The sequence below is a fragment of the Leuresthes tenuis genome, unplaced genomic scaffold (assembly GCF_036924035.1).
Source record: "Leuresthes tenuis unplaced genomic scaffold, fLeuTen1.0.hap1 SCAF_13, whole genome shotgun sequence".
Lineage (NCBI taxonomy): Eukaryota > Metazoa > Chordata > Actinopteri > Atheriniformes > Atherinopsidae > Leuresthes > Leuresthes tenuis.
This window is the reverse complement of record NW_027325367.1, coordinates 21521512-21546143: the sequence shown is the minus strand read 5'-3', so window position 1 is coordinate 21546143 and position 24632 is coordinate 21521512. Positions and strand designations below refer to the sequence as shown.

Genomic DNA, 24632 nt, shown 5'->3' with positions numbered 1-24632 from the left:
TAGGGTCAGGTAATGCAGTAGCTTACAACAGCTAAGGTTCTATATCTGATGCTAGTGAGAAAAGTTTTAGCATTAGTCTGTAGTTGCTATTTGGGACCTAAGTTTCTATTACTGAGGTAAATAACATAGTTTAACATAGTTTTCCGTTTCTACAAACACGAGGAGTGTCTAAAGTCTTAGTTTAGATTTAGAGAAACTGGAATTTTGGGTGGATAATGATCAAATAAAAATATCAGTTTAATTATATTTAGCTTGTACAGCTTCTAAATAATTATATCAAGGTAAAGAATAAATTAATGCCCGTCTAACAGAAGCTTTCTCATCATGGCTTTGTTTATTGCATTGTTTCAAATCTAAATGAACCATGCCTCTGTTCCATGGCATCTCAAAGCAATATAAATAATTTAAAAGTCTTTAAATATTTAGAGTTATTTCTTTTGTCAAGTTAAATTTTAGTTGCCCATTCCGAAGAGACCATAATTGGCAACTGGGTCCTTTTTTGATCTTGTGCAGTGGAGGAAAAGCTGCTGCAGCTAAAATGAACATCCAGAGCAGTATCCAGAGAGAGACAAAGTGGAGCTAAATAAATTAGTTGGGGCAAAGTGTGGTGCATGTGATGAGGTTGTGGCAGACTGTAGGAAAGGACCATATGCTGCTTGCTTGGCAAAGATGCTTCTGTGCATCTGTGGTTTTCATCTGCAATCGGCTTGCAGCATGTTTGCCAGTAGTTTTATTTTACACATTTTTTACACATTTCGTTTATCCATCTTCTATGATAAATTTTGTTGTTCAAGCAGAATCATCACAGACCATTTACAGCTATTTAGCACAACATGAAACCACCCATATAATGTAATGTAGCCCCCACCCCCCTTATGTTTCCAAAAGGGCTCTACCCCGAGAATGCACAGACACAAGACCTCTAGTGTGTTACCAGGACAGCTCATACAATGTAATTCAGTGACACAATTTGCGTGAAGCAAAATTTTTAATATTTTAAGTGAGTACTGAAGAATTTGCACATCATTAAATTTTGAGTGAACAGTAGTTAAGACATGATTGAGATTATGGTCCACAATTGTGGCCCCTATTTGGATTGTTTTTGTCACACAGGAATTTAATTTCCTTCTCTGTTTTGCCTTCCTATCTTTCCACCTTCAAACAAACATTTTTGCTTTTCTTACAGCACCACCAGACTATAGCAGTAGTAGTAAAAATATGGTGACAGAAATATGAATGACTGCAGTTGTTTTCAAGCTTAAAACTAGGCTCTTCTTAAAGGAGCACCAGTCAGCCAAGCCAAAGTCTTGACGGTGCAGTCAGTGAGGAAATCTCTGTGTTTTCATACCTGCTGCTGCTCTGAGTACTGCACAGTCCAGTACAGTGGATGACAGACCAGGTGTCAGTATGCATGGGGTTAGATGGAGAGCTGTGTTGTGCTTGCTCAGCTATATTCTTTTTCTTTGTCTAGCTTTCATCTTTTTTTATCCTCAATTCATGTTCCTCACTTGCTATGAGTGTTGCTCAGTTATCCAGCATTCTTACTCTGCATTCCTCAGAACCAAACTGGATGGTAAGTCACATTTGAAATGCTCTCCAGCTTCCTTTCAGCTGTGAAGGAACATGCTCTTTGGTGGTTGGCCGCACTAATTGGACCTGAAGAGGTTTAGTGTAGGGCGCAGTAGAACTGTCAGGTTCCTCATGGGCTTTGAAAGGGGAATGGGCAGGAGTTCTAATTTACCATGTTGGATGGTGATTTGCAGTCGGAGATCTGGAAGCTTTTTTTTCGAGCTGGGTAAGGGAGAGGAAAAAATAGCCTGTGGAAATGAACAAGCTCAGTTTTCTCTGAAGGAAGGCATGTTGGATAAAAATACAGGATTGATTAAGGACATAAAGGACAAACATTATTAGAATATTTAATTTTTTTTGCAAAACTGACTAGTTCACAGGTTTGAAAAACTGTCTGCATTTTGTTGCTTTTTTTTTATACACGTGAAAAATGTAATCTCTGACATGATCAATTTTTTCTTGTCAATACGTTCCACATAATTTGATCTAATATGCAAGCTAATATTACAGCTTAGGGCTGCATGGTGGTGTGGTGGTTAGCACCGTTGCCTCACAGCAAGAGGGTTTCCAGGATCAACTCTAGGCTGGGGCCCTTCTGTGTGGAGTTTGCACATGTTCTCCCTGTGTATGCATGGGTTTTCTCCAGGTACTCAGGCTTCCTCCCACTGTTCAAAAACATGCATGTTAGGTTAATTGATGACTGAAAAATTGTCCTTAGGAGTGCATGTGTGTGGTTGTGTGAACCTGTGATGGATTGGTTACCTTTCCAGGGTGTACCCCACCTCTAGGCTCCAACAACCCAACTGACAGATTAAGCAGGTATGGGATAGATAGAAGCTTATATTAAACTAACATTAAATTATTAATTGATTCAACCAACCAAAATTACTTCTGTATGTCAAAATATATATAAGCTTAACTAACCCCTTGTCTATGTTATTTGGACTTAACATTTATACTTTCTTCTTACATATTTTGCACCTATTAACTTAACATAAATAATGGTAAATAGACTGTACTTGTATAGTGCTTTTCTCGTCAAGTTGACCACTCAAAGTGCTTTCGCGCTACATGTCACATTCATAAAACAATGGATGCATCAGTAGGCAACATGGGTTTCAATGTCTTCCTAGGACAAGGACACTGACATGTGGCCCAGATAAGCCTGGAGTTGAACCAACAACCTTCTGATTGGCAGGTGCCTGCTATCTTCCTGAGCTACAGCGCCAACAACTTAATTTCATGTGCTGTCCACACCAACAACAGTGTTGAAATAGAAAATACCATCTGCTGTGAATAGTATAAAAAAACAAGGTCACACTTTCCTATCAACTATGTGGTTTAGAAAAAAGTTGCCATGGAACCAGGAAACATACATGCTCTCATATGTTTATGTTTCTTTTCTGGGTTTACGCCTGACCTTGTCTCATCTGGCCTTACCTCCTTTCACACTTATTGTCTGAAGCTCCTTGGTCAAGGTTCGCACCCAACTCCTGCCCTACTGACTATTTCAAAATATGCTTTATAGTCAGTAAAAAGCTTGGACGTCATTGCAAGCTTCTCAAATCACATCTTTGGAACCTTCACATAGTCATCATGTAGCCATTGATTGGCATTGATGACTGCCAATTGCACCACCGATTTACCTCAAATCTGGGCAATTTGTCGACGACCTCCAATTTTCTGCTCAAGGAAAATTGGGCTAGAAAAAGACTTAACATGCTTCAATAAAACTGAAAGCATATTCACTGTGTGTTACATCATCTTTTCTCTTAACAATACTAGAGTTTGTGAGCTGAGGAGGCTGCATACTGTAGCTTTTGGACCTCCTTAATATTATATTGCACCAAATGTTTTGCTCTCCCTCTAGTACTTCGGGGCAAGAACATCAATGGTTGAAATAGTGCATAAACATCAGCAAATATTTCAGAAAATTTGGGAGTACTGTGTAAGTGAGCATGTGTGTGTGCTGGTGGGAGGTTCTACTTTCTGACCTATATACTGAGTTCTGCTTGCTCACTGCTATAGTGGATATGTACAGACACACGGAGTAGTCATGTAAACACAATTAGGAGCCTCATCTGTGATTCTCAGTTTTACACAAAACACAGTAATTTCCAAAGTATCATTTCTGCATCATTGCTACCTACTGCACACTACAGAGTGGTGAGACTCTTCACTTCTTTACTTCTGAAAGATTTAGCATCTACAAAACAATGTTTTTGTACCCAAGCAAAACATTTAGCAGTCAACCTAATTAGTTGTGAGATGTTCCTTCAAGTGTTTAAGTATTACGCATATTTGCTGTCTTTTTAGGCCATGTCCCCCAATTTTAATAATTACCTACATTTTGAGATCATCACATTCAAAGAGCTTTTTTTAGTTAATGTTTTGTCTTTTAAATAATGTATTCAACTTATTTGCAAATCACTGCATTCTGTTCATGAGATTTTTATAACAATCATGTTTGTTTTGTAATGTTCAAGAATGTGTTCTGTATTTTTGAGATTTATACTGAGCATTTTTTTTCCCCACAAAACTGATTTTTGAGAGATTCTTCTGTGCTTGTTTGGAAAGCTGTACTGCTTGAGTTAATTCTCTTTGAGCAGCTGACTGAGCTTTCAGAATGTCAACTAAAGCCAAAAAAGAGCCTGAATCCCTGTCTGTTTGAAGAGGAAGATTGGAAGCATTAGAGATGCTGCACAGGAGCAAGACAGAGGACCAAGTGGTTCAGGCTAGGTCTTTTCTCATTACTGAGGCGGATGTCAGATAACTAACTTGTTAGCAGTCTTTATTAACAAAAAGTCACCCAAATGGGGAAACAAAAAACCAGTCTCAATTTATTTATCAAAATAAACTGCTGTACAAAGGAGTAGGAAAACCAGTAAGCCAGAACAAAAACAGGAATGAAACAGCAACCACAAAATGAAAAAAATACTATCAAATAAACTTACTGAAGACAAGCAAGGAGCACAACGAGGTAAAGCAACCAAGAGAGCACAGAGACACACAGAGGAGCTGAGGTGACAATCTGGCAGCGAATGGATGAAAGCCAGGAGAAGAGAGAGGGAACAGGAACAGGAGGAGGCCTCGATCTGAAATAGGATCAGGAACAAGAGGCGAGCTATCCTGGGCTCTCTCTGCAGTGGGACCAAGAACTGGAAAAGGCGAGCCCGGCTACGCTCCCTCTGAAGCAGGATCAGGAACAAAAGACGAGCCATCCTGGGTTCCCTCTGGAGTAGGAACAGGAGGAGGCTAGCCTGACTGGGCTCCCTCTGAAGCAGGTCAAGGAACTGAAGGAGTTGAACTCTCCTGGGCTCCCTCTTAAGGCAGAGCAGGAACTGGAGGTGAGTCTCCATGGGAGTAAGCTGACGGAAACAGAAGGGGGAAACGGGAAACAGAACGAGATGCAGACACAGACGTGACAGTCTTGACAGTCATGTGTTTCACTGAGACATAGCTGCAGGATCAACGCACATCTCTATAACTGGCTTTCAGATAATATGAGCCAACTGAGACATTATAGGAGCAGCAAAAAAAAAACAAGGGTGGAGGTATCACTGTGCTTGTTAACAACAAATACTGAAATCTTGAACATGACATATTGTCTATGAAAAAGTTCATCTATGTTATTCTGAAAGTGTTGTATAAATGATCTATATAATACCTAAAACAGTGTATATAATACAACATGGTTGCCTGGCAACAAACACAACAACCCAAAGCTTCATGGTAATTTCTGAATTTTAACCCCTTTCCTACACTTCAATCTTTCCAACAGTTTAACTGCTTCATCAAAAAAAAAATTGAGTTAAGCTCCTCTGCCCATCCTCTGTTAGGAAAATCAGAACACTGTCTGGTTCCTTACCCCCCAACTCTACTTTAACAGCAACCTGAGACCATAAAGACTTTGAAAAAATGGTCGCAGGGATGCTTTGAGGCAACAGATTGGTATACATTCTGTGAGACACATGGAGAAGATATCAATGCCATAATTGAGTGTGACAGACTGCATTAACAAGGAAACTGAGGTGCTTATCCATTAACAAAGCCTTGATCACCAGTGAAAAAACTGCTACACATAAAGAAGAAAGCTGTCCAGGAGGGAGACAGAGAGTTATTGAGGACTGAAAACAGCTGAAAGTATTCACTCACCCATCCAAATAACTAAATTCAGGTGTTCCAATCACTTCCTTGGTCACAAGTCCAAGCACCTAGGCATGCAGACTGCTTCTACAAACATATGTGAAAAAATGGGTCGCTCTCAGGAGCTCAATGAATTCCAGCGTGGGACCGTGATAGGAACCTGTGCAACAAGTCCAGTCGTGAAATTTCCTTGCTGCTAAATATTCCACAGTTAACTGTCAGTGGTATTATAACAAAGTGGAAGCGATTCAGAACGACAGCAACTCAGCCATGAAGTGGTAGGCCACGTAAAATGACAGAGCGGGGTCAATCACTACAGACCTCCAAACGTCATGTGGCTTTCAGATTAGCTCAAGAACAGTGTGTAGAGAGCTTCATGGAATGGGTTTCCATGGTCGAGCAGCTGTATTTAAGCCATACACCACCAAGTGCAATGCTAAGCCTTGGATGCAGTAGTGTAAAAGACGCCACCACTGGACTCTAGAGCAGTGGAGAAACGTTCTCTGGAGTGACGAATCACCTTTCTCCATCTGGCAATCTGATAGACGAGTCTGGGTTTGGCGGTTGCCAGGATAATGATACTTGCCTGACAGCATTGTGCCAAGTGTAAAGTTTGGTGGAGGGGTGATTATGGTGTGGATTATTATTGCAGGAGCTAGGCTTGGCCCGTTAGATCCAATGAAAGGAACTCTGAATGTTTCAGCATACCAAGAGATTGGAGACAAAGCAAGGTCCATAAAGACATGGATGAGCAAGTTTGGTGTGGAAGAACTTGACTGGCCTGCACAGAGTCCTGACCTCATCCCGACAGAACAGCTTTGGGACGAATTAGAGCGGAGACTGCGAACCAGGCCTTCTCGTTCAACATCAGCATCTGACCTCACAAATGCGCTTCTGGAAGAATGGTCAAAAATTCCCATAAACACACTCCTAAACCTTATAGAAAGCTTGCCCAGAAGAGTTGAAGCTGTTATAGCTGCAAAGGGTGGGCCAACGTCATTATGAGATATCACTTAAGTTCATATGCGTGTAAAGGCAGACGAGCGAACACTTTTGACAATATAGTGTACACGAGCTGTCACCTTACCGTGGTGGGGGAGTTTGCGTGCCCCAATGAGTCTGGGAGCTATGTTGCCTGGGGCTTTAAGCCTCTGGTAGGTTCACCCAAGTCAAACAGATCCTCGATGAGGGACCAGACAAAGAACAGCTCACAAGACCCTCATGATGAAAAATAAATTTGGACAGCGTCGTCCCTTGCCCGGACACGAGTCACTGGGGCCTCGCCCTGGAGCCTGGCCTGGGGGTGGGGCCTGGCAGCAAGCACCTGGGGGCAGGGCCTGTGCCCATGGCGCTCGGTCGGGCACAGCCCAAACACATGACGTGGGTCCCCCTTCCGACGGGCTCACCACCCGTGGGAGGGGCCAAGGGGTTCGGGTGCAATGTGAACTGGATAGCAGCCGAAGGCAGAGACCTTGGCAGTCTGATCCTCGGCTACTGAAACTAGCTCTCGGGAGCCTAAACCTGGCTGAAAGTGAACAATATGAAGTAAACTACTTATTTGTGAATAAAGAATGAAAACTGTAGTCTTGCAACATCAGTAAAAGTAGTAACCCCCCCCAGAAATTTGTTGTTACTTAGCAAGATGCTAATCTATGTCACCATGCTACTTATTCAAAAATAATGGTAAAGGAACGTATGCTTCAGAATGCTGAAGTTCCATTATTGATGCTACCAACTAGGGGCTCCTAATTCACAGATATTCATTCTCCTGGAGCATCAAGTGAACTATGTGTTCAAAACTGCATTCTCGGAAAGCTGCTGGGCCTGATGGAGTACCTGGCAAAGTACTCAAAGCCTTTGCTAACTAGCTCTCAGCAATTTTTACTAAGGCCTGTAACCTCTTCCTGATACACGCCACTGTCTCAATTCAGCCACCATAATCCCTGTCCCCAAAAATCTATCTGTGAGCAAGCTAAATGTCTACAGACCCATCGCACTGGGACCTGCAGTCACAAAATGCTTTGAGAGACCCATGTCACAAAACATCAGATACTGTCTTCCCCCCTCCTTCGACCCATATCAATTCACTTACAGGTCCACAGAGGATGCCGTTTCCACAGCCCTCCACACTGCTCTGTGCCACCTGGAGCACCCATGGACCTACACAAGGATGCTGTTTGTCAACTTTAGTTTAGTTTTTATCATTATCCCTGTCATCCTGACGGACAAGCTGCCTGCACTGGACTCTTCTCCCACTGTCTGTTCCTGGATTAAATACTTTTTCACAAATCGTCCACAATTACTCAATAATTAAATCTTCAGATGACACCACCTTGGTGGACCTCATCACCAGGGAGGACAAGACAGCTTACAGGGACATGGTGTAGCGGCTGACAGAGTGGTGTGTCGCAAACAACCTGAGCCTCAACACCAAACAAAACAAGGAGGTGCTCATTGACTTCTGCAGGCATAGAGCTGGCACGACCCCTCTCCACATTTTCTGTTTGGAATGGAGGGAACCCACTAAGAAATATTAGTTCTACATGGTCAAAAAGATGATTTTGATTATCCTTATTATTACTATCAGGTTATGGATTGCAGTTTACCTTGCTTTCCACAGCTTGCCAGTGTATTGCTACTCTATTGCATGATTAAAAATCTTAGTAACATTCATTAATGGAATCAACCTATTTTTGGTAATAAAGTAAGGAAGGTGTAGGAGAAAGATGCTAACCTAAGACAAGCAGTTGCATGGAAGTTTGTTTTCTTCAGGGCTGAAACATTCTGGCATTTTTCATTGTCTTGCAGTTGGTGCTGCCAGAGTACTCCATCCATGGGCTGTTCTGCATCATGTTTTTGTGTGCCCAGGAGTGGCTGACTGTGGGTCTCAACATCCCCCTGCTGTTCTATAACACATGGAGGTAAATATTGAGTCTATACATTTTGTGTATAAGTGTATGAATGTGAGTGTTAACGCTAATGGGTCCTACTTGTTCAGTAGGTTGTTAATTTAAGGTTAAGATAAGGCTGAATAATGTATTATCTTTGTCACCAAATCTATTGAAAAAAGGAAAAACCTAAATGTAGTCCACAGAGGAAAGATCGCCTTAAAAAGTGGACATCTGTGACCTAAAATTGTGAAATTTATGACTTTGCTTTACATGGTGGCTTTACACTGCCCATCCCTTCGATAAGCTTCTACAATGTCACATTTATTTTCGTCCAGAGTGGCATTCATTTTTTTTACCAATATCTTGCAGTGATAATGAGTCAGACCGATGTTCTAAGTCTTCTCCAGCACATCCCAAAGATTCTCAATGGGGTTAAAAACTGGACTCTGTGGTGGCCAATCCATGTCTGAAAACATAGAAAACATATATAGTGTTCAAAGTATGATATTTATCACTTTCATGAAAATTATTAGCTCATCTAGAATTTGACTGGACAGTAAGTCTCAAAAAGGTTAGAACAAGGCTATGTTTACGACTGTGTAACATTCCATCTTCTTTTAGAAGCAACACTTGAATATCTTGAAACTGAGGGACCAGTTCTGGACCTTTAAAAGAGGAATAGGAATAAGTCTGGAATAGGATTCAAGCTACTCAATAGTACTGTCTCTTCTTTGTCATATATTCTATTTTGTTCTGTGCCAAAAGTTTTCAAACTGGTGAAAGTCCAGCACAGTGGACTGTTTTATTACAAAGCCATGCAGTTGTACTAGTTGCTATGTGTGGTTTAGGACTGTTTTGTTGAAATATACAGGCCTTTCTCTGAAAAAGACTGGATGGGAGCACATGATGCTGTCAAGCCTGTATTTACTTTTCAGCACTGATGGCACCTTTCAAAATGTGCATGTTTCTAGTATCATAGGTATAATGCACTCACATACCACGAGAGATGCAAGCTATATCATCAAATTGTAGGGTCCCTCTCCTCTTTAGTCCAGAGGAGGTGGCGTCCATGATTTACAAAAGTAACTAGAAAAGGTAATTTGTCCAATCACAAAGCAGTCTTCTGTTTGGCTTAGTCTGTTATAAATGTGCTTTGGCCCGGGGAAGCCAGTAGGATTATTTTCTCATGTGGCTTCTTCTTTGCATGACAGAGCTTTAACCTGCGTTTCTAGATGGCAAGGTAAGCTTTGTTCACACTGAGTGTTCTAAAGCCAATGCAGTGATTCACATGACAGAATTGTGCCTATGTTTAATGCAGTGCCACCTTGGGGCCTTAAGCTTGCAGGTATCCATTAACAGTTTTCAGTTGTCTTACTCATGCAGAGAGATATCACCAGATTATCTAAATCTTTTGTTGACATTACATACTTCTCATTCACCCATCAATACAGACTGTACAAATATATGGATATACTATCTGCTATATATTGCCAAAGGTGTTTACTCACCTATCCAAATAATTCAAATCAGGTGTTCCAATCACTTCCATGGCCACAGGTGTATAAATTCAAGCACCTAGGCATACATACTGCTTCTACAAACATTAGGTGAACTCCAGGGTGGTACTCTGATAAGATGCCACCTGTGGAACTAGCCCAGTTATGAAATTTCCTTGATACTAAATATCCCACAGTCAGCTGTCAGTGGTATTATAACAAAGTGGAAAGAATTTGGAACGACAGCAACAACTATGAAGTGATAGGCCACGTAAAATGGCAGATGCTGCGGCGCATAGTGCGCAGAGGTGTTTCTGCAGAGTCAGTCGCTATAGACCTCCAAACTTCATGTGGCTTTCAGATTAGCTCAAGAACAGTGTGTAGAGAGCTTCATGGAATGGGTTTCCATGGCCGAGCAGCTACATCCAAGCCATACATTACCAAGTGCAATGCATAGCGTCGGATGCAAATGTGTAAAAGACGCCGCCACTGGACTCTAGAGCAGTGGAGACACATTCTCTGGAGTGACGAATCACCCTTCTCCATTTGGTCCATCAGATGGATGAGTCTGGGTTTGGCGGTTGCCAGGAGAACAGTACTTGTCTGACTGTGTTGTGCCAAGTGTAAAGTTTGGTGGAGGAGGGATTATGGTGTGGGGTTGTTTGTCAGGAGCTGGGCTTGACCCCTTAGTTCCAGTGAAAGGCACTCTGAATACTTCAGCATACTGAGATGGACAATTTCATGCTCGCAACTTTGTGGAAACAGTTTGGGAATGGCCCCTTCTTGTTCCAACATGACTGCGCACCAGTGGAAAAAGCGAGGTCCATACAGGCATGGATGACCAGGTTTAGTGTGGAAGAATTTGACTGGCCTGCACAGAGTCCTGACCTCAACCCGATATAATATCTTTGGTATGAATTAGAGCGGAGACTGCAAGCCAGGCCTTCTCGTCCAACATCAGTGTCTGACCTCACAAATGCATTTCTGGAAGAATGGTCAAAAATTCCCATTAACACATTCTTAAACCTTGTGGAAAGCTTGCCCAAAATAGTTGAAGCTGGGCTACGTCATATTTATCCCTATGGATTAAGAATGGGATGTCACTTAAATTCACATTGCGTGTAAAGGCAGATGAGCAAATACTATTGGCAATATAGTGTATATATATGGATGGAATCTAACAAATTTAAATGAAAAAAATACTTAATTTCTTTTCTGAATTGATTTTATTTATCTTTCATTACAAAGTTATTGCTTCTGGCTGGAAGGACCTTCTGTATTTAATTGTTTTGCAGTGCAGCTGAAGAAACCTCAAACTCACATTCCATTGTTTCAACACAGTATGATGAAGAGGGTGGTCAATGTTCTTTATGCTCAGCAACTTGTGGAGCATTCTTCTCTTTAGGGTCCAGGGGCTCCAGACTGTCCCCACAGAGCCAGTCTTCTTTGTCAATTTCTTAAGCTTCTTAACCCCTTAAACTTGCTCCATTTTTTTCCTGAAACACCTAAAAAAAAAGCATATCCAAAGTAAATTGAAAGCTGTTCCTGAACCATTTGGAGTAAAGGCATGGTTGAAGTCTCTTTTGAAAAAGAACACTCTGAATTTTCAGTCACAGCAATCAGACTCTGTGTCAGTGCTACTGTCACAAAGGAATATGAGTTTTAATACACTGAAAAATATGGATTTTTATGTCTGCAGAAGTTGCAGAGTTGCAGAATTGGTCTTCCGAAATATGTGCCTTAAAAGTGACTTTAGCATAGGGTTGCAGACTGGAAAACACAATGGGACTACAGCCTGAAGTCTTACCTAGTCCCACTTCAAATTTGACAGTAATCCAAGAAAAAATCTTTTTTTGTACAGGTTTTTCTAAAGATAGGACCAGGTGTGCCATTTGGAGACCCTTGGAAACCATGGTCCCATACTTTTGAAAAAAGGCTGAAATTATTGAACACTTCAACATACAGTCATGATCTTGGGCTCTAATGAAAGGTTACACTTGGGACTGTCCTATCCCACATCCAGATCCACTGTCCGTATCACTGACAAAGAGTAACAGAAGCACAAACACATTGTTTCTATAAACACAAATCCAATTATTTTATATAAGAAAATAAATACATAGCAAACAGCACTACATACTATTTACAACTGGTATTTACATTATTTGCTGTTGGCAACATGCCAATCAAGGAATAGGTGCAAATACGTTTGACCTATCACTAAATAATTGACTATTGTGCCACAGCAGAAAGGGTAAACAGTGATCTATTGGAGCAAGTCAGATGTCAATCAAAAGTTTAAAGCACAGAACTGTTTGGTATCACGATGTGGCTAATTCATGCATGCTAGCTGAAATTACAATCAAGAATATGTGGAAAATATACGCATCTGTTGAAGCCAATACACTGATTTGTGTTTTGCCTATACCATATCTATCATAATTACCATATTCATGTGAGTAATTTATTATCATGCTGCCGCCTACATTTCAAATTATGCTGATCAAGATTAAATACTGTTGATTATGTTTACATGATATTGCTGAAGTGACAACGATAATGCGATGATGTCAGGGGGTGTTAACTCAATATGTAGACGTCACCTGAGCACAGGTAAGCAAGTGTGCCTGGCTAGAGAGTGGAAGGACAATCATCCGCATTTCAAGACAAAACAAGTTTTCTGTTTAAGATGAGATTAATTTATTTTGCTGTTGCCGTTATACAATAAAAGATCATATTGTGACACTACAAAGGAAAGAATGCGCGTTGATTCACTGATCGCTCCTACAGCATCTGACAGAAATTCTGAATGTTTGCCACCGCAGACTATGTGTCTTTGTGGACATAAGACTTGTTGTGGACTAACTATTTTACTAGAGTACATTAACTAGACCCTTGCCAACATAACAGGCCCATTTTTGTTGGAGTTGTATCTGTTCTTAGAATACTGTGAGGCTTCATAGGTGAGTTGGAAAATTTTTTGTACTTACGACTCGTTTGAAATAACTGTTTACTGTGTCCACAGTTATGATTGTATCCTGGATTGGCATATACCATTCAAATCTCAAGAACCTTAGCTTTCCAACAGTATATAACATATTTAGGTACACAGAAAAGGGGGGCTGAGGAAACCCCCAGATTTGTCATGAAAAAAGCAACCTCCTGCCGGAAGGACGTCGGAACATGAAGCGGTTTAAATCACTTGTTCGAACACTGCTTCCCCTACAGATGGCTGATATAGAGCAGCAGATGGCATATATATATATATATATGTCCAACACTGAACAATGTTGTCTGCTGAAAAGGAAGTTAATCAGTCAGAAGAGCAAGGCTCCTTGGAATAATTCACTGCTGCCTGCCTTAAGGCAGACTATGAAAAGGTTGGAAAGAAAATGGGGTTCCTCTATCTTAGAGGAATCTCAATTAGTCTAGGTGCTAGTTCATTCCGGTGTTTCTCTCTGTCTGAGCCTGACTTTATTTATGTATGTTAGTTTTCCTGAACCTGCTGGAGTGTGTTTTTGTGCACAGCACGCTGGTTTTCATCTGCCAGCAAGTTTTGCTGTGATTTAATTTTTTATTTTTTTTATAGGTAGCACTGAGTATCCTGACCATTCTTTTTTATGAAGTAGTTCTCTTCCAACGTCTTGTTGCGTTGCCGCCCTGAATTGCAAATTGCGCGGGTCATTTGATTCAAATGCAATAGATGTTCCGTCATTATAAAACATGTAAACAGTATGAAAAATTGTGGAGTAAAATTTACTCTTCCCACACAGTTAATTTATTGTATAATTAAAATGTGTAAACATATACATTTTTACTTAAGAAAGTCTAGTAATCAGTGAAACTTACACCAATTAATTAAGTATATTGTACAACATCAAAAATTTTGTTTTTTGAGTGATAGTGGACTTGTGTCTATACTTGTCCTGTTTGTCGCATTTGATACGATCAGTCACAACATTCCATTACAAAAGCTTCAACATGTTATTGGAATCAAGGAACTGCATTAGGCTGGTTAAACTTTAAGTTGTGTTTATCTTATAGATTACAGTTTGTTCTTGTAAATAAATACTCTTCCTCACACACCAGAGTAAGTTATAGAAAAAATGGAATCAATTTTTTTTATGATTCCATGAGGTGTTCGATCCCTGCCTGGGGCCTTTCTGTGTGGAGTTTGCATGTTCTCCCCGTGTATGCGTGGGTTCTCTCCAGGTACTCCGGCTTCCTCCCACCATCCAAAAACATGCATGTCAGGTTAATTGGTGATTCTAAATTGTCTGTAGGAGTGAGTGTGAGTGTGCATGGTTGTTTGTCTCATTTGTCTCTATGTGCCCTGTGATGGACTGGCGACCTGTGGGTGTACCCCGCCTTTTGCCCGATGACTGCTGGGATAGGCTCCAGCCCACCCGCTACCCAACTGATGGATTGATGGTATAGAAAATGGATGGATGGATGATTCCATTAGGTGATCATATTAGACAGCATGGCATAAATTTCCATTGCTATGCTGACAATACTCAGCTATACTTATCTACGAAACCAGATAAAACCAATCAGTCGGTTAAGCTCCAAGCATGTCTTAAAAATGTAAGATTAAGATTTAAATAGCTCGATGACTCACAATTCCAAAGTCAGATACAACTGAAGTTGTTGACTTTGTTGACACAACCTGACCTGAGACAACCTGACGGCTTCAGGAAGAAACTCGGGTTCGGGTCCTTCTATGTCTGCAGTGACATGTTTTATCACACTGTCGTTGAGCGTGCACTGTTCTGTGCTGTTGTCTGCATGGGGAGTTGCACTACAGACAAAAACTGTAGGCGACTGGAAAAACTGGTGAAAAAAGCCAGTTCTATAGTAGGCAGAAGGCTAGACCCTCTCAGTGCTGTGGTAGAGCAATGGATGAGGTAGAAATTATATTCTGTTTTGGAGGACAATAAACATCCCCTCCACAGCATCCTGGCAGGACAGAGAAGCAGTTGCAGTGACAGGCTCATCTCTCTGCGCAGCAGTACTGAGAGATTCAGGAGGTCTTTTGTCCCCAAAGCCATGAGGCTTTTTAACCCTTTCTTTCTAAGGTTTTGGAAAAAGTTGTTTTCATACAATTACAGTCCTTTCTTGAGGATAACTCTGTTCTTGAGAAGTTCCAATTAAGCAATTTTACCCTCGAGGGTGTGCAAGCGCCTCGGTCCTGACCGCATCACTGTCGTGCTCCAATTACGTTAAAGCACACCCTCGAGGGTAATATTGCGATGATACAACTAATGCCAACAAAAATAAAATGTATTATCAAAATATATCCATGTTGATGGACAGTTTGCTCTCAAAGTTTTTTTGCGAGTACACGTCTTGTTGCCATGGAAATACAGAGGGTCTGACTAATAACTGAAAGACAATCAGTCACGCCAGTAGACTCCTATGTGCAATGGAACATAGTTTACCACTGCAGCAAATAATCCGACCCTTAGTAACGACCTAGCAACAGAAAGTATTTTCTAGTCCCAGATGAGTAAACTCAGGGCTGACATTAATGTTCAGCGGCCTCAGTTTCCCAAAACTAATTCAATAGACCTACTGCTCAAATAAACACAAAATGCTTAATTTTTATTGCCCAAGTTATAGTAACAAAGATGCAGATTTTTTCTTTTATATTTCATAAAAAACATTTTTACAGCGGTCACAAAAAACATTATTTTAATTGTTTTATTGAGGTCTGCAGATGTTTGAAGTCACTGACATAGCTGATGGAGAAAGCCAAACATTACTCCGAAATATTTAAAGCCCAAACGTTGCAAAAAAGTCTCTCCAACTTTGTAATATTGTGTTGCCACAGACTCGGCAGAGTAATATTATAGGTGATGAGTCAGGCGTGTTGTAATGCTGGTTTGAGCACGTTCTAAATTTCTTCTTGACCTATCAGATTGTTTGGTCGGAACTACTTTTTGTATAATCTGGATTTAGGTCTTGTCACAGCACCGAGTCTGCACTGTTAAAGGTGTACAACGATATTGATCTGTCTGTGGTTGCCAAGTGCCCTGTTGTCTTCGTGCTGCTTGATCTCACAGCAGCCTTTGACACGGTGGACCATGTCGTCCTCCTGTCACGTCTAAGTAATTATGTTGGCATCCACAGCTCTGCATTGAAGTGGTTTACATCTTATTTATCTAGTAGAACCTTCTCCGTTATGGTTGGTGACCTGTCCTTTTCCATTGCTCATCTCTCCTGTGGAGTCCCACAAGGATCTATTCTTGGCCCTATCCTCTTCTCATTGCACATATTACCACTTGGGTCAATTATAGCCAGGTACAACCTTTCTTTTCACTGTTATGCAGACGTTTTACAAAAATATCTGCCACTAAAGTAAAATAGTAACGGTTTACAATGTTCTTTGTTTGATTGTATTGCTGATATTAATAAGTGGTTGGCCCAAACTTTTCTTCATTTAAATGGTGATAAAACTGAATGTATTGTGTTTGGGGATACTGTGATGGCTGGCTTTGGCACCTTGTCTTCAATTATCAGTTCAGCCATCAGAAATCTGGGAGTGACCATTGATAGTCAACTGAGGTTTGACAAACATATTAACAATGTTGTCAGGACTAGCTTTTTAAAAGTTAAAATATTTTTAAGCCGTCATGACCTTGAGAAAGCCATCCATGCCCTAACAAGTTCAAGGTTAGACAACTGCAATGCACTTTAATGTCGGCATCTCCCAGACTTCTCTCAGTTGCCTTCAACTTGTGCAAAATGCTGCTGCCCGTCTTTTAACCAACACTAACAGACGCGTGCATAACGTGTGCGAAGCTCTTAACGGCCTCACCCCATCGCATTTATCTGAGCTTTTAACTGTCCGTAATCCTGGTAGAGCTCTGAGGTTGAGGTCAACAAATCAACTTTTGCTGGAAGTGCCCAGGTCAAGATACAAACCGCGGTGACCGAGCCTTTTCCATTACTGCCCCCAGGCTCTGGAATAAGCTCCCCGCCAAGATGCGTCTTATTTCTGACCTGGGCCTCTATAAATCTAGGCTAAAAGCCTACTTATTTAGGATGGCTTTTAATACACAGTACTATGATGACATTTTTGTCTCATCTTATTCGATTTTGTTGTATTTTATTGTTTTTAATTGTTTTTACATATTCTTTTCTTTATTTATTATCTGCTGTAAAGCACTTTGGTACACCGAAAGGATTGTTGTAAAGGGCTATATAAATAAAGTACATTTACATTTACATTTACACTTAGCCTGTCTTCATTGGCTCCCTGTTCCAAAACAATTCTAAATTAAATTAAAAATTCTGTTCCTCACATATAAAGTTCTTAATGACCAAGCAGTAACATATCTTAAAGATCTCATTGTTCAATCATTTCCAAACAGAGCACTTCAGTGTCAGACTGCAGGTTTACATTGTTGTTCGGAGAGTTTTTAAACTTAGAATGGGAGGCAGAGTCTTGGTTCTCTTGTGGAACCAGCTGCAAGTATAATTCTGGAAAGCAGATCCTTTCTACCTTTTCGACCTGGCTTAAAACCTTTTTTTTGATAAAGCTTATAGTTAGGGATAGCTCAGGACCTTGAAATATTGTAGGGGGACTGTAGGAGGACCTTCCATGAAGCACCCCTCCTCTGCTACTCTCAACTGCCAGCTGGCCGAGGCAGATTCCCTAAGTCTGGTTCTGCCAGGTTTTTCTTTCCACCGTCACCTCGTGCACAATCAGGATGGAATCAGGATGGGGGAGTGGATCGAAGTTATTTTTTTTTTTACTGCACTGCCAAATGCAATGATATAGTAGTGATGTGTCGTTCGCGAACGATTCGTTCAATATTAACTAATCGTTTATATGACTCGGGAGTAACGAGTAGTCTCAGTGAGTGATTCGTTCGTTTTCACGCAGTACCCTTCCTCCCCATACGACAGGCGGCAGCTGCATAAGCTCAGTCAGCAGGACAGGAAACAGTTTTGATTCGTTCCTCGCACAGGAAACAGTTTTGATTCGTTCACGAGTCAACTCCTCAGGTTATGGCTCCTCGCACAGGAAACAGTTTTGATTCGTTCACGAGTCAACTCCTCGGGTTACTGCTCCTCGCACAGGAAACAGTTTTGATTCGTTCACGAGTCAACTCCTCGGGTTATGGCTCCTCGCACAGGAAACAGTTTTGATTCGTTCACGACTCAACTCCTCGGGTTATGGCTCCTCGCACAGGAAACAGTTTTGATTCGTTCACAACTCAACTGCTGGCGGCTAAAAACACTGTGAGATCGGGATGTAGCCTAGCGACAGGATGTCAATAAATGATGTGGAGAGGAAGCTTAAAGAAGGTCTTTACAGCACAAAGACAAAGCAAGGCAAGTGTGATATTTGGAGAAGTTTCTCAATTGTCCATGAATCTCTTTATTAATAGCCTATAAAATGACGTGTTTTCTCCTGTGGGACGGGAGAAGACACAAAATCAATGCATTTCTATTATTGTGCGGGCATAAATTCTCAAAGTTTTGCGGCCGGGAGTGTAACACACACGTTGCGGTGGTAATGGTCAGAAATTCAGCGGGAGCAGGGTGAAGAAAACAGTCCCGCACAGGACTCTACTGTGGACTGAGAAACGAAGGAGGAAATGAATGATGTCTGATTTGTGATGTTCATTCATTTGTCATGAAATCATAATTAATTAGTGGTCTTCGGTTCTTGTAGATATGTATAGTGTTGTGTGTAAATAGATAAATGATAATGTAATAATGTGAATAGATACTTTTGAAAATTATATCAACATATTGATTTTGTGTTATACTCTACCATAAAATAATATAATAATAATAATAATAATGATAATAATAAGACACAATAAATGCACTATTTAACATTTTAGGGAACTTATTGTTACTTTTTTTCTCACTTAATTGTGTTACTAATTTTCAAAATCAATGTGAGTTTTACATTCACTTGTTCTCTACCAGCTGTCACGTGACAGGGCTGAACGATCGTTCTCGTTCGTTAATTTGTCACATGACAGCTACTGAGTCAGTGTCGGGCTTTAAACAACAATGGCAGGGAGGATACAGACACGAGTCACCTTATTGTGTATTTGCTTTCCCAGGTTTTCACATGGTTTGAATTGTTTGTGGCATTTTGTGTATTGTATTTTGTTAGCTCAGCTGAAGCAAACTATGTTTCCTTCAGTGTTAAGTTTTTAGAACCGTGGCCGTTTTGTGCAACGCCCACAGTAGGGCTACAGCGCCACCTGCTGGAAAAATGAACGAAATTATTCGTTCAATTTACTGTTCGAGAGTAAATGATCCGATTCAGCCAAAAGAGTCAAAGTTCCCAACACTATGATATAATGCCCCCTTCTCTACATTACACTTGTACTTATGTCTGGTATATTATCATAAAATTTATGTAATTTTACCGGAGCAACATATGTTCGCATTAACCACTGTAACAATCTCAGTAGTGTGTTAACTGATGCTTCAGTGCAAATTAACACCCACTCTTCCAGTGATAAAGCTGTGTTCAGATCTCACCTCCATGCATTTGGCGTGTAAACTGAGTTTTCAGGGTTTTCAGAGTTTGGCATTAATAAACTGAACTGAGTTCAGAGATGATACCTTTGCTTGAGTTGTCCTTGATCATATTTGGGCCACTCTTAACAGTTTCTGATTTTGAGATATTTAAAAAAGTATTTTTTTATCTATATTGTATTTGTGCCTTATTCTTCAAATGACATCATGTTGTTTGTGTTGGGTATATACAGATGGCAGGGAGGATACAGACACGAGTCACCTTATTGTGTATTTGCTTTCCCAGGTTTTCACATGGTTTGAATTGTTTGTGGCATTTTGTGTATTGTATTTTGTTAGCTCAGCTGAAGCAAACTATGTTTCCTTCAGTGTTAAGTGTTTAGAACCGTGGCCGTTTTGTGCAACGCCCACAGTAGGGCTACAGCGCCACCTGCTGTAAAAATGAACGAAATTATTCGTTCAAAGATTCGTTCAATTTACTGTTCGAGAGTAAATGATCCGATTCAGCCAAAAGAGTCAAAGTTCCCAACACTATGATATAATGCCCCCTTCTCTACATTACACTTGTACTTATGTCTGGTATATTATCATAAAATTTATGTAATTTTACCGGAGCAACATATGTTCGCATTAACCACTGTAACAATCTCAGTAGTGTGTTAACTGATGCTTCAGTGCAAATTAACACCCACTCTTCCAGTGATAAAGCTGTGTTCAGATCTCACCTCCATGCATTTGGCGTGTAAACTGAGTTTTCAGAGTTTGGCATTAATAAACTGAACTGAGTTCAAAGATGATACCTTTGCTTGAGTTGTCCTTGATCATTTTTGGGCCACTCTTAACAGTTTCTAATTTTGAGATATTTAAAAAAGTATTTTTTTATCTATATTGTATTTGTGCCTTATTCTTCAAATGACATCATGTTGTTTGTGTTGGGTATATACAGATCTTGAATTTTTTCTGATCTCCTCATTACCCACATCCGGTATTTCGAGTCTGCTCTCCCTGGCTCGAAGTATTGATTTCCCCATATGGGGCTGTATTGAGAGTGCATGGGGTTCTTTCTTAAATCGTCTCACTTTGTACCGTGTTGTGAATATAATTTTGACAATGGGGTACAAAGTGTTTTCCAACAAGTTTGGTAAGGTATTTGAATAGAATATAAGTGAAAAGCAGACTCAAGCACTCAAGTGACTCCATTTCTTTCCATTGTGAAACATCCCTTGTTGCAAAAGAAAACTTAATGTCAAGATTTCTTTTTCAGCTCTTTTTTTATCCCTAAATTGTCTTTGTTGTTGATCCTCCCTATTGGTTAACAGGTTAGGTGTGGACTTTTAGTTACATTTAGATGTGGATTTTTTCAGCTTGGTGAGATAAAGAGTTGAGGAGAGAAAAACATCTTACAGTCTGATTAACTACAAACTGCACTAGATGCCCACTGGCCTCAGATGCAGCAGCTGAGAGATGAGAGGGGAAAAAATATGGAGAGTGGAGCGTATAAATGAGGGAAGGAACATAAGGAGGCAGGTGTAAAAGCGAAAGGTTGAGAAATGTAATTGTGATAAAGCATTACAGAGGAGATCAAGAGGAGAATGGTAGCTGGCTTTACACATTTGTGTTTTCATGTGATATTCAGCAAAGTTTACAAATACTGTTGGGAAAGGTCCTTTAAGAGACCAGATTAAACATTCTGCGAGACAACTTCCCGCTATAGCTGCTGATTTTGAGCAATTTGCTCATGTAAACCAGTGTTCATTGAGGTTATATCATGAAAGCCTTTGAATTGAATTACTAATGTAATTTCAAATTAAGGGATTAAGCAAATGAAGCCTTTATTTATCTCTAGTGGTAGGGTTAGGCTACAGTTTTTGTAGTGGTAGGGTTATGTTCAATTTTCCAACATCCTTTTGTGTTATGTCAATTTTTCACATCTTACTCTAGCCTGGTCACGTTGTGTTTAAAAAACTTATCTATTGCCAAGGTCTTACACTGAGAAGCTATGTCTTTCGGTGGACATTTTAATCATAGTGTTCAATTAAAGGGAGACAAGGGATAAAGGGTTACAATCAAACACTTTTTTGTAATGCAAAATTTTCACTGCATCACCGATTTGCAGATACATTAATGTCAACCAAACTTTGTCCATAAATCTGCATACAACTCAAAAAAAGGTTTCTATTTTCTTTTTTTTATGACTGCAAAGGATGCTTTAAAGTTTTTCTTGTACCAAATACCAACTTCAGTATACAACTTTAGTTAGATTGCTTTAGTTAGACAGCTGAATCTTTCTGAAAGTGTTTTTATGTGTGTGTTTGTGTGTCTGAAAATATTTTTTTCATATTTAGCATTTTTAGACTGCATGTCTATGAAAAAACAAGAGGTGTATGTCAAATTACCATTCTATCATCTATTTTTAAATGCAATTTTTGCTTCATAAACTTGTGTAAAACAATGTTAATTACCGTATTTTGCGCACTATAAGGCTCACCTGATTATAAAGCGCACCCTCAATTATGGGGTCCATTTCTGTACTTAACCCATACATAAGGCGCACCTGATTATAAGGTGTACGTATTACCTAATGTTCTCTTATTGGTTTATCGCTGCCAGCACACATAGTGTATGTATTACGTCCCTGTGTCAGCGGGAAATGGTCCGATGGTCAAGGACAACATCGTCGGTCGTTTTTACACTTATAAACTTATAAACTGCACATCAGTCTGCATCACCTATTTCAGACTGAAGAACAGTCACTCACTGGGACATGAGCAAAAGCATTGAGCAATCTTCTCCCCATTCAGAGTGAATGGCTGGGATCCGCCTGACCCTGGATTCAAAGTGAGTGATGGAAGTGGCCAGTTGACATTCTTTTCCAATGTATGAGAGCGAAGAGGCGCGTCAAAAGTGAACGTGGCGGTGAGCGGCGCAAAGAGAGAGTGGTGAGTGATGCGGACGGGGATTAATGCCCCGATGAATGCTCGGCGCTCCCCGTGGTAAATTCAAAATGGCGGTATCCGTGTCAGATTTTAGAATACAGTGCACACATAAAGCGCACCGGATTATATGGCGCACAGCCATTTTTTGTGAAAATTTAAGGCTTTTAGGTGCGCCTTATGGTGCGGAAAATACGGTAATTATGATGTTATGTAGTAATTAAGTAGATTGTGGTAGATTTTTTAACAATAAGCTTCCATCTTTGACCTCTTTGTAAGTCTTTTGTACATGTATCCCTTATATAAATACATATGACTCATTACAGAACTTTACAGTGCTTTGTAGAATGTTTCATTTATGCATGAGACAACATACTCAGGACAATTTAAATATGTACACTGTAATTCTTTCATGATGTATTAATATACATCTGTTTCTCAATACATCCAATGTACACTGATTAACATACAGTACAATCATGCATCAATCATCTAAAAGTGCGGGTTATGACAGACATCATGCATATGGTGACCTGTAAATCCTGAAAACCCACAACTGGAAGCTGGAAGTGACCAGAAGCCAACTACCTTACTGCAACTGGTCTACTTTATTTATAAACGGCATTCTACTTACATAATCCTGTTCATTTGTATCAGCACTGGGGCTCTGTTGAAAGCAAACATCACCCAGTAAAAGAGGTAATTGTGTATCAATACAAAAAAACTCTCTAAGCAACAGGCAGTAGCAGAAACTCCCTTTTTTATTTCTCATAACTTAGCATTTATAAACATAAACTGTATGATAAATTTCCCATACTTTGCTCAACCATTAATGACCTCCAAGTTTTCTGTTCTGGTGATAGTGCAGATCTTTATTTTACACAGCTTTCAGAAAGCAGGCTGTTTGTGTTCACAAATATTGAATTTGCTAAAGCACAGATGTAAGACATGCAAATTGTGAAATGGATTAGGTTTAGGTATTTTACTGAGCCAGGAGGATTCAGAAATATAAAAACCCAGCGCTGATTTATAGAACTACATAACCAGCCTAGGTGGAAACTATACAAAATATTGAAATAACTTTGGTTTATCTTGTTAAGTTTTGAAAGTCCTTCACCAAAATATACATCCAACTTGGATATTTCCTTAGTTGACCTTTTGCTAATCATTTCCTCCTTTTTCCCTACTTGATCAGAAAATGTTTAATTTAAAGTAATTACAACTGTAGTACCATCAGCAATTTGTAAAACAATATATGATAAATCTGGTAAATGTGAGTTTTCCTGGGTTAATGGCGACTGCCAGTAACAGTTTTTATTGTCACATTTAGTCAAATTTTACAGGCAAAACAATGATAGGTATGCGCAGGTTAAACAGAATCATATGCTTTGGAATTCCAACTATTTTAAACTGCAACATTTGCTAGAATTTAGCCTTAAGAATAACATGGTGAGTTAAAAAATATGCCCAATGACCTTAAATTCATGTTATATATTGTCAAAGGTTGGCAATTAGCATGTAGATACTGTCATCTTCAGTAAGGGCAGATAAAAGAAGGCTTAATCAAATATATACATTGTTGTCACACACCTCGCTTCTAAATGTTTTAAAAACTGGAGCTTGACACGCCTGTCATGCCTTGGCTCCTATTCTGAACCATAGTTTTCTCAAAAGGTCAGTTTTCACAAACTGTTTCCCTCATGTCATCAGCATGATGGTGTCTCAGCAAATTCATCATGCCAATTTGTCCATACTATCTTCTTCCACATTTTCCTCCCGTCATTTCCTCTACCTCCCTATCACCTCCCTTCCACTGTGGTCTGGAATGGGTGAACTACCCGGCGTATGGTCTGTGCCCTCTGTGGCAGGTACTTCCATTCACCAACGGACACTAAGGAGCTGCTCTACGACCCTGCATCCGTGATGAATGGTGACACTCTCAAGTTCTGCTTGAAGGAGGCCTGGTGCAAGCTGTCCTTCTTCGTTCTCTCCTTCTTCTACTATCTCTACTGGTGAGCACAGGGCAAGTGGTATGGGGACATAACTGGATTAGATATTATATTGTACTGTTTACAACATATACA

The 24632-nt window shown here is 40.1% G+C and overlaps 1 protein-coding gene across 1 annotated transcript in view; it reads left to right on the top strand.

Moving 5' to 3' along the window:
* Positions 1-24632, top strand: part of cnih3 (cornichon family AMPA receptor auxiliary protein 3) — a 148247-nt gene that overhangs the window by 107981 nt on the left and 15634 nt on the right. Inside the window, exons 4-6 of the mRNA XM_072362624.1 lie at positions 8524-8636; positions 8714-8716; positions 24417-24560. Of these exons, the coding sequence (XP_072218725.1) occupies positions 8524-8636; positions 8714-8716; positions 24417-24560 (260 nt within the window). The remainder of the gene's footprint in view (positions 1-8523; positions 8637-8713; positions 8717-24416; positions 24561-24632) is intronic.